This window comes from Orcinus orca, chromosome 9, assembly GCF_937001465.1.
Source record: "Orcinus orca chromosome 9, mOrcOrc1.1, whole genome shotgun sequence".
In the NCBI taxonomy this organism is placed as follows: domain Eukaryota; kingdom Metazoa; phylum Chordata; class Mammalia; order Artiodactyla; family Delphinidae; genus Orcinus; species Orcinus orca.
In genome coordinates, this window is record NC_064567.1 from 22,010,513 (window position 1) to 22,024,973 (window position 14,461).

Here is a 14,461-nt window from a genome sequence, read left to right on the forward strand (position 1 = left end):
AATAAAGATTATAAAATTTATAAGTTCTCTAGTATATGTGGAGAACACTCATTCAACAAATATTTATTGGGTATCTGTATGTCAAGTACTGTTGATGGTTCTGGAGATTGAATGCCAAGTCAAGTGGTTTCTGCTATCAGGGAGTACAGTTTATTTTAAATTAAGCAATTCTACCCTTGAAGCCTAAGTAATCCAATTTCGTAAAATGATATATTGTCTTGCTAACTTAATATTTTTTCACTTATCAGTCTTTATTAAACAGTAAGATCAGTTTCGTTTTTTTTTTACTTGCCCAAACTGAGCCATTACAGTGGGTTTCAGCTTATCTACATAAATTGAAGGGAAATGGTTCCCAAAAGATAACTTGAAGGAAGTGTCATAAAATCTTTAGATCATCCTTCTGTAAAGACTGAAACACCATTTAACCTTGCCTCATAAACTTATATATGTATAACTTTATGTGTACTATATGTATAGTCAGCCTCATTCTTTTTGTTTTTTAGAATGTTTGGTAGCAAAAAAAAATTAAAATAAAAAAATGGGGTATAATTATAAAAATTTTGAATCACTATATTGTATATGTGAAACTAATATATACTGTAAATCAACTATACCTCAATTTTAGAAAATTAAAAATTATAAAAAACCTCCAAGATGAAAATTCCCCAATGGGCCTTTAAAAAAAAAGAAAAACTCGTTTGATCTTCAGGCTATTTTATGTGAAAAAGACACAGATTTTAAGTCAGTGAAGATGGATGCATTGTGATACTTCATCTGACTGATACAGGGAGAGGCTGCCATCCTTACCCCAGCCCCCCTATTTGGGAAGCTACCAAGCCACCCCCCATCCACTTCCCAGCAAGTTCAGTGGGAGGAACCCCCTGCTTGACAGTCACACCTTAAGAGATTTGGAAGAAACGGAATGTAGATTCTTGCTTTGAAAAAAAGTTGAGATATATGCTATGTGCTGTGGTGCTAGCCACTAAGTGTGATATCACAGCCACCAGAATCACCAAGCAAGGGAGGGAAGCCAAATTCTAGGAGCTGTGGAGGGTATGGGGAAGGAGAGGAGAGCCTTACGTTTGAGAAATTTTGCTAACGATAATGAGTGGTGGTGAGTGGAAGAGGAGACAATGTAGAAGGAGATGCTAGAAAGGATGGGGCAGTGAGAAGTAAACTACTTCTGTCTCTAAAGGCAAAGTCTTCCTGATACACTTCAATTAATAAAATGCCCTGGGATTGGTGTTTGTTCTTTATCTTCAGTAAATGATTCCATTTAACCCAACTGTGTCCTTCCAACTTAATTAGGAGTGGGAGACCATACTTTGCTCTATAGAAATTTGCTTTACCTGGCTGCAACATTGATTTGGGACAACACTGGCCACTAGGATTATTCTAGTTTGTACTCAGGGTTATTGCTTTTGTAGATGAATGGATCCAACCAGCTACACTATTGTACAAGCTGAATTCCTCACCACTGCGGGGTGCCGGGCATTTGGTTAGCAGCTGTGGCTGCTGCTTGCTCCTAAGGTATGAACAAATCACCCCACTGACGAGCTGAGCTCAGGGTGGTCTAATTAAAACAGATGCCACTTGGATACAACTTCACAGGACCTTGGAATGCAGGGGAGTTTAAGGGTCATCTAGTCCAACTACCCACACGTTTCCAGTGAGACCTGCGGGAACTAAATCACTTCTGCCACAGCTTAAAAAGGCAGACATGCCACATGCATTCCCACACATGAGCCCCATTCTGGTCCATGTACACTCAAACTTTATTTGGCTGCCTGGGTGGGGACGGAGAGGAGGAGGAAGACAGCGCTGAAGGGCCGGGTCAGTAGGGGTGATTCAGCGTGTGCTCCATGATGGTCAGAAGTGCCAGCCATGTCTCCTGGGCCGTGGGGATGATCTGGGAGGCCGGCAGCAGGAAGCCATAGCGCCCGGTGTCCCGGAGCTCGAAGGTGAAGGAGTACTTGATGCCCTGGTCGTAGGTCCAGTCAATGGTGCCTCCACTGGCTTGGTCTGGGGCAGGAGCAGACCGGCAGAACAAAGGTCACTCGCTTGAAAACATTTGCATGGGCTGGGCTAATGGTCCAAAGCCCAGAGCCTCGTGCAGTGTTGACTGGAGTCAGCATCTGCTAAGTTCCTACTGTTGACCAAGCAGCCTGGCTTCCTCCCAAGAAGCTCCCCTGAAGGGTCTTAGTCCAAGAGGCCCAGAGAGGCAGACCAGCGATGGTTCTCCTCTCACTGGGTCATGCAAGGAAGCTCCCACGATTTTGAAAGCCACCTCCATCTAACAGCCACTTGGGTCAAGCCCCCACATATACCAGAGTTGCCCACTTGGGTAACCAGGACTGTCCCCCGGATGCTGGTCTGCAGGGGGAAAGTGCAAGGGTCAGAGTCAAAGCAAAAGCCCCTCGTCTGTCTTTTGCAGACAGATTTGCAGTAGGTATCAAAGCAGCTGCAGAATCGGGCACGGGAGAGGGAGGTGGCTGCATATCAGAATTTAACTCCACAATATTGAACAAAGCAAAAACCTTTTGACTCAGGGTTAAAACAGTTTCCAAAGAAGGCCTGGAGTCCAAAAGTAAGGCCAGCCCCAGGTGAGACTGTGACTCACTCACCCCCAGAACTGGGCACTTGGGGCAGGAAGTCTGAGGTGTGTCCCTGCGCCCTGCTTCTTCAGTACTCTCACCTCCTGTCAGCCACAAGCTTGCTGTGTCTCTTCAGGGCTCAATGGGATCTGAACACCGCAACCTCAACCCCTGCTGCCATCCCCGCCACCTGTCTCTGCTGCAGCCACTGGGTCTCTGTGCTCTTCCTGCCGTTCCCATACATGCCAGGTCAGGGCACACGGGAAGGCCTTTGTTCTAGAAGATTCCTCTGCCTGGAAGGCTCTTCCTCAAATAGCCTCTTAGCTCCATCCCTCCTTTCCTTCAATACTTGCCCAAATTTCACTCTCTCAATGAGGCCTATGCTTCAGTCCACCTGCCCTGCTTCTACCCCCAGTACTCCTGAGTCCCCTCACCCTGTCCTAGTCGTTCTTTTTCTCCCAGCACTTATCACCTAACACATGGTATCATTTCCTTATTCATGTTTATTGTCATGGCTGGCTAGAATGGAGGTTTCCTGATCTTGGCTTATTTTTATTCCCAACTGTATCCCAAGCACACAAAACAAGGCCTGGTGTATCATAGGTGTTCAATAAACATTTGTTGACTTAATTCCATGTTGATGTAGCAGTCCTCCTCTCAGGGGCAGTGCATGGATAAGTAAGCTGGGAAAAGATAGGATATATTCTCTAACTGAAGGGCATTGGAGGAAGAGTATTTTTTAAGTTGAATTTCTTAGGGATCTACAATACAAAGGCCAGCAGAACTCTCTACCTGCTCCATGCATGAAGCTGAACTTAACCCCAAGATAAGAGTTCTCAGAGGAACTGAAGGGTTTGTCTGAAGGTATCGAGGAAGGCAGAGTTCACATGAGGAAAGGGCCCCGCTGCCCACCAAGCCAGCAGTAGTCAGGCGTGGCCAGGGCTGTTCTCCTCACCCATGCTCCCAGGTTGGGGAACCCTTGGCTACCTCCTCCAGGAGGGACACTTCCTCCAGCAGGGAAAGCCAGCTGAGCTTCCTCCCAGACCACCCACAGAGACAATGCACCTACTTACAAATTGTTGTGATGATGCTGCCATACTTGAACTTGGTCCCATACAGAGAGGTCAGGGCCTCAACAGCAGACTTAGCCACCTGATCCTGGAGAAAACGCCAAGCAAGACTGCTTGTCATGGCCAGCAGTGCCAGACCCCCAGAACCACAGGGCCAGGGTACCCTGGGGGCTGGCAGGATGACCCAGGAGCACATACCCTGCAGAAGCCGGCCCCCAGCAGAGAGCATGGAACCTGTTGGGTCCTGCAGGGTCAGGCCCGGGAACTCAGCAGGATGTGACCTTGTGGGATGTCTGGCTGCTACTTCACTGCCCTTTGGTCACCCTGCAGCTCCAGGTTTAAACTTGTGGTACAAGCTCAAAGTCCACCCCTACCCCTTCCTCTGTCATGTGACAGAAGTGACTCAACCACTCTGTGCCTCAGCTTTCCAGAAAGAAAGGCTAGTCTGCCCTGCTGGTCTTCTCAAGCCATCAGGGGTCCATGGGAGAAAGGGGTGCTAGGCACAGTGTAGGGCCTCGTGCCTTAAGCAGGTTTGATGGATAAACCCAGGCCCACCCAAAGCTGCCTTTGGGATGAGAGGGCAAGCAGGGATCAGCACGTACCAGCTCATCCTTGTCTGCAGGTGATTCTCTTTTGTAGCCAAAGGGATACAAGAGGAGCTGGGAGTAGCTGTGGATGGAGATGAAGGCCTTGATGTTCCCGTGTTCTTTCACAAAGTCCACGATGGACTTGACCTCCACTTCGGAATTGGCAAACTTGCCACGGTAAGTTTCCGAGCATGGGTTGCTGCTGGATCCGGCCTCTGTGGGAGGGGAGAGTTGGCATTTCTTACACCCAAGCAATGTAGCTTCCATGGCTTCTGGTCTTTGCATGAGTTGAGATGCAGGAGGGCTCACCCCCACCCCGGATAAGGAAAGGGCAGAAGCCTTTTATAAGCTGGGGGTCCTGCCTCCCTCCCCAGCCAAACTTGGACAAAGCTGATGGACATGCCCAGAGAGGTAGGAAGGGCTCCTCAAGCAACACCAGTTCCTGCAGTGAAGTGACCACAGAGGGAAGGAGCTGAAGTTACGCTAGACAACCAATAGATTGGTTTCAGACCTCAGTTCCATTGGGAAGGACTTTACAGGCAAGGGACAAGCAGATCTCAGAGGGCCACCTTCCTCACTGTGCACCTTGGAGGAGAGGCCAACATTACCCATGTGCCTCCACTGCTGGGGCAGGAGAGGGTTGGGGGATGACAGGACAAAGGACAGTAAGAAGCCATTCTGGGGTGTCCTATCCCTGCTCCCCAAACCACACTGGGCCTTACTCCCAAAGCCAGCGTCCCAGTTCCTGTTGGGGTCCACCCCAATGCAGGTGGAGCCCGACGTCAGGGATCGAGTCTTGCGCCACATTCGATTCTGAGAAAGGAAAAGTGATCAGCCACCCAACAGAGGCCACAATCAACACAGAGCCCCAATCCGGAGCCTGGGTGTGGACACAGTATGGAATCAGAAGCCACTTTCAACTGGTTGTCAGGGAGGAAGGTCTGCAAAGGGGGATCTTGGCTGAAGGAAAATGGAGGAGACAATGGATGGCATTTGGCCAGGGGGTTCTACTGGCAGAAAGAGGAAGGCATGTGGCAACCACCCCCCCAGCCCCTTACAAAATTGATTGGTAGCATGCTGTCCCATAGACATAAAGTAGAACCAGGGAAGAAGGTCTGGGCAGTGTGTCTCCACTGGGGAAAGTTCTGTCCCCCACAACCTGGACATTTGGCAATATCTGAAGATGTTTTTGGTTGTCTCATCTGGGGGCTTGAGTCAGTCAGGAAGCTGCTTGTGCAGGACAGCCCCCAACACATGAAGAATTATCTGCCCCAAATGTCAAGAATGCCAAGGTCAAGAACCCCTAGTCTAGGGGGACAGGTCTGTTTGTCCCTCTCTCAACTTCTGGGAGTTGAGATTAGGGGTGAGTAGCTTGTGGGGCTCAGAGGACAGAGGCCCACCCTGCTTTCCCCAAGAAGAGGAGAAGGCCTGTACCTTGCTGTGGGTGAAGGCAAAACCATCAGGGTTGGTGACGATCTCCAAGAATATGTCCATGTTGTCCAGAATGGCAGTGAAAGCTGGGTCCTGGCCATAGTCTTGTGCGATCTGGTGGAGGTTGGGGAGCAGAGGGGCAGAGCGCGCCAGGCCAGGAATCTGCCATGCTAGAGCAATGGATGCCTGCCCTCGACCTCCCTCTGTGGTCATTGCTTCTGGATGGAAGCAGGGGCCAGGGCTTCTATGGGCCTTGGATACCGATGCCCTACCAGGCGAGAGCACCCTCACCTCCGTAGGCTTACCTTCTTTGCAAACCAGACCCCACTGGCCTGGGTGACCCACTCCCGAGAATGGATGCCCGTGTCAATCCAGATGGCTGGACGGTTGTTCCCCCCAGTGCTGAACTGGATGAGAAGAGCAGGAAATAGTTCAGCTGGGGCCCTGTCTGACCTCCTTGAAGGGGAGTGCACCCCAACCCAGAGGCTGTCTGCTCTCTGGTATCTCAGGTTGAGGCTCTGTTTGTGGGACCATCACTCAGGTGGGATGTGGGAGTGGGTCTGGACCGGGATCCTGCAGAGCTTTGCCTCCTGCCCTCAGCTCAAGCTTGGCGCAAATAATGACTCAGCCAGACTTTCGGGCCCCTCCATGTTCCAATGCCCATACATAGTTCTCTGTCGGAGGTCACAAACAAAACATTTTATCTGGACTACCAGACACTGGGATACTTTCCACAATGTGACACTTGACTGGAAACACTTGCGTCACCTAAAATTGTGTGTGTACTGGTATGCACACACCTATGCTACACAGGGAGTCCATATAACAGTGTGTTCTCTGTAACCCTGGGCTCACCCATGGGTGCCTACGCACAGATGTGGGGGCCCAGTCTTGCAGATGTGCTCACGTACATCCACTGGCAGGTGCCCGATACCTTCAGCACGTAGATGGGACGGCCTTCGTAGCTGCTGCCGATCTGGAGCTTGCTGACAAGCTGTGGGTGCTCGGCCGCCAGCAAGTCCATGAAGTCATAGATCTGAGGAGGCAGAGGAGGGAAGGCTGCCTTCATGGCTTCCGGGCACCTGGATGCCTCCCTTAGCAGCTCCATTAGCGAGCCTGCTGTGAGCCCTGAATGCGGAGGAGCCACGACCCAGAGCCTCGAGGCCACATGGTGACAGAGCAGATGTCACGCACACCCAGGCTGGCCCTGGCGCGTTCTGCCAGTCTGACGAAGAGCTTGGTGCTTGTGGAGCGGGGCACCGGGGTCCCTCACCTCCTCCAGGGTGTGGTAGGTGGCATAGTTAAAGGTGTTAGTGCTGCGGGCCCGGCTCCGGGAGGCAAACATCTGCTCCTGCTCGTCGTCCAGCAGCGACTGCACGTCCTCTATCATGATTGTGTATCTGAGGCCACGGGCCTCCAGGAAGACTTTGACAGCCTGGATGCTGGGGAAGGGCACTCGGACGTCGATGGGGGAGCCTGGCTGGGCAGGGCCCCTCCAAAAATCCAGCTGGGGAGGACAAGAGCCACTGTCACAGCTGGCTGGGAAAGGGCCTGCCCGGGATAGGGTGTCGGCACCAGAATTTCCCATATAATTGGGGATGGGGCACAGCTGTTAGGGGAAGAGGCTGCAGGGAATCCCTGGGTGCTGGACAAAGTCCAGTTTGGTCAGGGAAATGGCCCAGGAAGCAGAGTGGAGAGGCTTTGAGGCAGCAAGGGAGAGAGAAGAATTAGAAGTTGGGGCGGTGTGGGGGGCTCTTTTGCTCAGATGCTCAAAGGCAGCAAGATTCTAGCACTGGGAAGTTTAAGTCATTCCTAACAGGGATCAGTCCCATGGCTCCCTCCTGGGTGGCTGGGGAGAGAGAGCCCAGGCCCCATTTGGCCCCAGGTGGGAGGGGGTCTGAGGCGAGCCCATCTGCCCTGAGACGTACCCTGGGGCCTCAGGGCAGCTCCCACATCCTCTAACCTGTAGGTGCTCCAGGTCCTCCAGCTCCTTCACCATCTGTACCTGGGCTTCATCGGCCGCAGAGATTCGGAGCACCTGGTGCCTGGGCAGAGCGGGAGGGGAGACTGAGGGCCTGAGCAGCTCCTACTGGCTATGCGTGCTCCCCAGGTGGGAGGAGGGCGGCTGGGCCTCGGTCCTCTGGGCTGAGCAGGGGAAGCACGAGGGATCCTAGCGACGGGAGGCCTGGGCTCCTCGGAACCTTCTGGACACTGCTGCTGTCCCTATCCCAGCTTAGACTCTTTCTCTCTAAAGCTAGCTAGGCCTCCTCCTGCCTCCTCTTCTGAAGAGTCCTCCTCAGAGCTCAGATATTCTCCAGGGCTCAAGAGGCTGTCCTAAGAGACCTGACCCCTTCTCAGTCCTGGTCCCCAGTCAGCCTGCCTTCCAGGATGTGCTAGTCTGCTCCTCTCTGACCATCTTCCCATGTGTCTGTCTGTCCCTCTCCTCCAGATGCTGGCTGGGGGTTAAGTCCTCCCTATCTCCCTTCTGAGCACCCCTTCCTCTCCATGCTCCTACCCCACGAAGTCCTCTTTGCCAAGGACAGCCCCCAGCAGCACGCTCAAAATCAGCAGCCCCTGCATGCTGCAGCCAGTTGGGAAGGTCAGTTGAGGCGGAGAAGGTCCTGGGGCCTTTTAAACTCTCCCAGGACAGAGGTCTCCTGGCTGTGCCCAAGAGTTGTCCTTCCACTTGCACCTGGGCTCTATCCCACGGGGAGGGAGAGGTGGGAGTTCCAAGCTCTGACACCTACCCACTCTCCCTGATAAAGTGGCAGGGAACAGGACAGCTGGAGAGATAAGCCAGGCCTCAACCCCTGGCCATGAGGGGCCGTCCTGAGCCTGAGGGTCAGCTAGGGCTGAGGCCTCCCAGCTGGAGCCCTGATTGCCCAGAGCCCTGCAGCCCACAGACCCTATGGTCCTGTTTACTGACCCGGCAATGGAGAAGGAGCCAGGACTCTGGAGTGGCCACACCAGCTGCAGCCTCATGTGAGGTGTCCTCTTCTCCCATTTCCCGGAGCACCAGCTCTTTTGTTCCTATGAGAGAGCAGGATGGGACCTTCTGGGACCCCAGCCAGCTCCCAGATTTCCTGGCTTCTCACCACACGGGCTTTGTCCAGGGCTGCCTGACCTTTAGGGTACAACCCCGTGAAGGAAACTTCCCAGCCCCACTCTTACCAGTCTCGGTGGCCTTGTGGGAATCAGGCCACAGCACAGAAGCAGAAGTTTCCCTCCACCCCCACTGCTCTAGGGCTCTGGGATCAAGGGTTGCCCTTGATGGGAACTGTAACCAGATGTCCTCTGAGTAGAAAGTGCGGTGGTGGGAACCAGGGCCAGAACCCTGTTGGGACTGCACACTGTATAGCAGACACTGGAATTCACAACGGGGAATTTGCTCTGGCTCTGGATGCTGACCTTATTGCAGAGACATCTAACACAAATCTGCCCTAATCCACCAGGGCCCCAGTGGTTCCCCGGCAGCATCTGGGGGCCCTGCTCTGCGTCAGGGCCTCAGGCTTGGGCACTGCCAACAATGAAGGCGGCCCTTTCCGGTTTCCATCTCTTCCCTCTGCCTCCCTAGCCCACCTCCTATGGTCCAACCTTCCTATGCCAAGGCAGAGTGACCCCATTACATTTACCCACAACTCTCTCCTGAGCATAGCTCTGGGAAGATGATGAAACACTGAATCCATCCTCAACAGATATTGAGCCTCCATGAAGACTGTTCCTTTCTACTCTGGCAGCTTTTCCTGCCCTCCAGACCCCAGGCAAGGCTTACCACCTCCCTGAAGCTTCCTCTGGCTTCTTTCTCTCTCACCTACCTGCCCCTTCTCTGAATGTTCATCTCTTTGCTCATTCATCCTCTGGGTCAGGTCCTGTGCTCCACCCTGAGATGATGCCCGAAGCAGACGGGTGGGTCCCTGATCTCACAGAACTCAGTCTAATGGAGAAGACAGAAGTAACCAACTAACTTGTGTCCTCTCAGGCTTTCCAAGAAGCTGTGGGTCAATAAGACAGGATTAAGCATGCAAGAGATTCATGGGGAGACACATCCATGAAGGATAAAGGGGAGAGAGAAGAGCCTTACCTCGTTGCAGGTCTGACACCTGGGAGAGGATTGGGCAGGAGGAACTCAGGCAGCAGTGCAGTTCTGAATCTTGGAGCCAACATTGCAGTTCAGGGAGCCCTACGTCCTATAGGAATGCTGGTACTAGTGCCGCATTGTGCTCAGTCACTAGCTGGGAACAGCCCGTGGGAAGTGTGGCCACATCATACCACGGTGATACTCCCCACTGACTTGTCAGGGAGCTGAGAGAGCTCACAGTCTAGCGGGAAAGACAGAAGTAACCAACCAACATGTTGGTTCTCCAACAGGTCTCCAAGAAGCTGTCACCAAGACAGGATTAAACATAAAAGACACTCACTGGGTTGCTCTCCTTGCTGTAGGAGACCTGAGCAGTGCATTTCCTGTGATGTGAAGTGAAAAGTACCAGTAGGGGTATGGACTTAGAACTATGGGCTCATCCAAGAGTGTCCAGGGAAGACTTTACCAAGAATGTGAAACTTGATCTGGGTCTTAATGACTGGATTTTGCCAGGGATGGAAGGGAAGTGGTGTTTATCACACTGCTTGGTTCTTGAGCACAAACTGATATTTATTTCTCCTTAATTGTTCCTAGAGTGTTATTTCTGTCTCTCCAATGAGACTAGACATTTCCTGAGACCAGGAACCAGGTCTCACCCATCCCTCAGTCCCCCTCATCTCTTAGTGCCCTGCAGTGCTCTCGAGCTGTTCCTTTTTTAATTTTATTTATTTACTTATTTATTTATGGCTGTGTTGGGTCTTCATTGCTCCGCACAGGTTTTCTCTAGTTGTGGAGATCAGGGGCTACTCTTTGTTGTGGTGCGCAGGCGTCTCACTGCGGTGGCTTTTCTCTTTGTGGAGTACGGGCTCTAGGCGCACGGGCTTCAGTAGTTGTGACTCGTGGGCTCTAGAGTGCAGGCTCAGTAGTTGTGGCGCCTGGGCCTAGCTGCTCTGTGGCATGTGGGATCTTCCCAGACCAGGGCTTGAACCCGTGTCTCCTGCATTGGCAGGTGGACTCTTAACCACTATGCCACCAAGGAAGCCCCTCGAGCTGCTCTAATCTGTTCCCCACTAGGAAAGAAAGTTTTGTAGAGCCTTTCTTTAGTTTGCATTATGAAAACAATATTTCTTTTTCTATTTCTAAATCAAAAGTGGTCCTATAATTTTTAATGTTTCATGCACACTACACATGTTGAAGGGTGTGTTGGCTAACTCTTGGCCTTTTGTGAATTTCTTCCAGAAAAGACAAGACCATTGGAAAAGGGGTGGGGGGAAGGCACTGCCTCGCCAAGGGGCCTCTTGCTGCCTCCAGCCAGCAATCTAAGTTGTCCAAGAGTCATATAGTCTATTTTCTTGCAAGGTTGGAAAAGATTAATTCAATGTTGCAAGTTGAAATTAAAGCCAGCACTGGCAGGAAGCTGAAAGCACAGTGGCAGAGGAATGTGGGTCTCAGATGGAAATTAAGCCTAATTCCTGGGGTCCCTCCAAAGCACCACAGTAAGCTGAAAATTGCCTTTTGGTAAAGACCAATTTGCTAGACTGGAACCTGGGGCAGAGGGCCACAACTCTGCCTCTCTACCCATGGGCATGTTTGACATTGGTCCAGAGCAAGGGCAAAGGATGAGGGCCATTGGGCTGAAAGCTGGGGGAACAGGCAGAGCACCAAGACCTATTAGCATGAGAAAGAAACCACCAGGCCGGCATCTAGATTCAAGGACAAGTCACTGGGTAAGTGCCTGAGCGCAAATAGACGAAAGACCTGCTGTTTCCACGTGGACAAGCATTCAGCATCCCTTTCTCCTTCCTGCTGGCTGAGCAAACCCAGATTGAATGCAGGTGTCACCCCTCAGGAAAGTCACCCCATTCCCAGCTTAGGGATAAATTCTAAGATTGGTCTAAGACAATCTTCAAGGAATCTCATTCTCTTTTGCAAGTGAAGTGATTGGTTTAGAGGTGGGCACGTGACACAGTTTTGTCAATGAGATGTGAGGGGAGGCCAGTGAGGAAGCTTCTAGAAAACATTTCCCCACTCTTGAGAAGGAGGTACCTTTCTCGAATATTGTCAAGTCTGTTGCCCCACCTTCGGACTATATAATATGAAAGAATATTCATTTTCTTTTCATTAATTGGGATTTCTGTTGTTGCTGTAAAAAGCATTCTAACTGGTGGACTTACTAAGCTTTTAAAGTACTTGTATTGTCAGAAGACAATAAATTTTAGCCCAGGGGAGCCTTTATGTGAAATGGAGAAAGGCACCCCTCCCACTCTGGACAGACATCATCCCTTGTCCTCAGCAGAATACCTTTGTGCAGTGCACAAACTGGGCAACTATCCGTGGCAGCCCTGTTGCCAGAGAATGTCCAGGCATGGTCAACAGAAGCTCTAAGACAATGCTTAGAGACCCCCAAACCAAAACCTAGAAAATGGGTTGTTAAAGCGGCATAAGGAGAAGCAGTACCCCATGTCCATATTAGAGATCAAAGGGGGACAGTGGGCAAGGGAGAACTTTGAAGAGAGCACAAGCGGGTGCAGTCAGAATGGCTGCAAGAAGTAGATGGATGAGACTTCAGCTATCCCCCTTTGGCAAGTGTGTTTAAGGCTGTACGTGGTAAAGTGTGCATGTGGGAAAAGAAGTCTATATGGGAATTTGAGGCAGCCAAGTGGTGGGCTGTAAAGGACATCTCTCATTTGCCCCACCGAGTATCCTCCTCCTGATAACAGCATCTCCTTTTTCCCTGAGGGTCCACCCTTCCCAACTCCGAGGCCATGTGATTCAGGTGGACCTAGCCACCCCACCCCCACCCCAGCTCTAGGGATGAGCCAACAAATTCTATTCTCTTTTTTTTCCTCAAGCTTTTTCAAGTAGGTTTTCTGTCACATGTGATTGAAAAAAGTACCCAGCTATAAAACAGATAACTAATAAGAACCTACTGTATCACACAGGGAACTCTACCCAATACTCTGTAATGGCCTATATGGGAAAAGAATCTAAAAAAGAGTGGAGATATGTGTATGTATAACTGATTCACTTTGTTATACACCTCAAACTAACACAACATTGTAAATCAACTATACTCCAATAGAATTTTTTTAAAAAAGAAAAAGAAAGAAAAAAGTACCCAGCTCACACAGACATTGTCTAACTTCAGAAGAGAGCAAAATGGGAGAGGAATGCCTTGTAAAAGTAGACTGCCACAAACCCAGCATATGATTTGGGGCAGGTCCCTATACATCCCTGGACCTCAGTTTCCTCATCTACGAAGGGAGGGAGTTGGTCAGAATGATCTCCATGGTCCCTTCCAGTTGTGACAGTCTATGATTCTGGGACATTTGTATTTTTACCCCCAAACAAATCTCAGCCATCGTGACAGGTCTGGGCAGGGTGGAGAGAGGCTCACCAGGTTTGCGGGAAGATCAGAATAGAGCCACAGGGGCCCTGGGGTTTGCAGTGGGTAAGTGTTCCCAGGGTAGTGTAGGTTGGGAGGGACCACATCCTGCTGAAGCTGCAGCAGGGGGTTTTGGGGTGGAGGTGGGGGTGACGTGGAAGACGAGGAGGTGGAGGCCCATCAGCAGCCTCCTTGAGTTTTGCTTTCGTTACTGAGTGTCCAGCAGAGCCTATTTGTTTGCTTTGAAGCTGTGGAACTGTCGTTTTAAAGTAGCTAGCAGTGTTTGACCCCAGAATGGAGGCAGAATCTTTCTTTGGAGGAAGAGTCACCTGGAGGGAGCAGCACTCCAGTGGGTCTTTAGGAAAAGTCAAGTCAGGACTTCCCTGGTGGCGCAGTGGTTGAGAGTCCGCCTGCTGATGCAGGGGACACAGGTTCATGCCCCGGTCCGGGAAGACCCCACATGCCGCGGAGCGGCTGGGCCCGTGAGCCATGGCCGCTGAGCCTGCGTGTCCGGAGCCTGTGCTCCGCAGCAGCAGAGGCCACAACAGTGAGAGGCCCGCGTACTGCAAAAAAAAAAGTCAAGTCAGAGCCCAAATCTCAGAACAGAGATGCAAAAGAGAGAGGAGCCAAGCAGGAATGTCCCATGTGTAGAAGGAAAAACGGGGAAGGGGAGGTTTGCCTCTGCCTGAGCCTGGGAGAGGAGCTGGGGAGCACTTGAGGGTGCATTGCTACACTTGGGGGCAATGTGGGAGCAGGCAGAGGGTCAAGGAGAATGAAGGCTGTAGGGGTTACCTCATGAAGGAACGTGAACCAACCCCAACGACAGCAATCTCCAGCATCCAATTTAAGTGCTTTATTTTCTACATTGCATTTCCCTTCCGTATTCCCAAGTAAAATTTTGTGAGATGTTACCCTGTGGTCTTGGCTATGCTTTGGGGAATTGAGAGAGGTGGGCTGATGGGTGGGTGGATGAGAGCCACAGAAGTTGGTAAAGCTGGTTAGGAGAGAGCAAGAGGCCGAGTGCAGACCCCGGGGAGAAGTTAGTGAGGGACAAGCCGAACAAATAGATTTGTATCATCATTCCCAAGGATGGTCCCGAATCCTGGGGTAAGGAGACTCTGAAGGCGAACAGGCTGGAGTTGTCCTTCAGGACACACCCCCCCACCATCACCTACAAGAGGAACATGTCCTCACCAGTTTGTCAAGCACTGACAGGCCCTATGTTCACTGGTTTTTCCCTCAGTTTGTACTAAGTGGCTGCCTGGGCCTTCTTATTTTTCTAAAGAAGCTTTTTAATTTTATTTTTCAGTAAATTC

The 14,461-nt window shown here is 51.2% G+C and overlaps 1 protein-coding gene across 2 annotated transcripts; it reads right to left on the reverse strand.

Annotated features, from left to right (window-relative positions):
• Positions 1-1,744: 1,744 nt before the first annotated feature.
• Positions 1,745-9,633, reverse strand: LOC101272605 (carboxypeptidase A1). 2 transcript variants are annotated; one of them, XM_033432461.2, is made up of 11 exons: positions 9,498-9,633; positions 8,609-8,712; positions 7,646-7,727; positions 6,956-7,189; positions 6,617-6,718; positions 5,988-6,089; positions 5,686-5,796; positions 4,974-5,064; positions 4,267-4,466; positions 3,668-3,752; positions 1,745-2,022 (listed from the first exon to the last, which is right to left on the reverse strand). In XM_033432461.2, the coding sequence occupies exons 1-11, from the start codon at positions 9,534-9,536 to the stop codon at positions 1,835-1,837; spliced, it is 1,338 nt and encodes a 445-aa protein (XP_033288352.1). In that variant the 5' UTR covers positions 9,537-9,633; the 3' UTR covers positions 1,745-1,834. The 2 variants fall into 2 exon arrangements, with proteins under 2 accessions (XP_033288352.1, XP_004272244.1); XM_004272196.4 differs by lacking the exons at positions 8,609-8,712; positions 9,498-9,633 and adding an exon at positions 8,198-8,262.
• Positions 9,634-14,461: the final 4,828 nt, after the last annotated feature.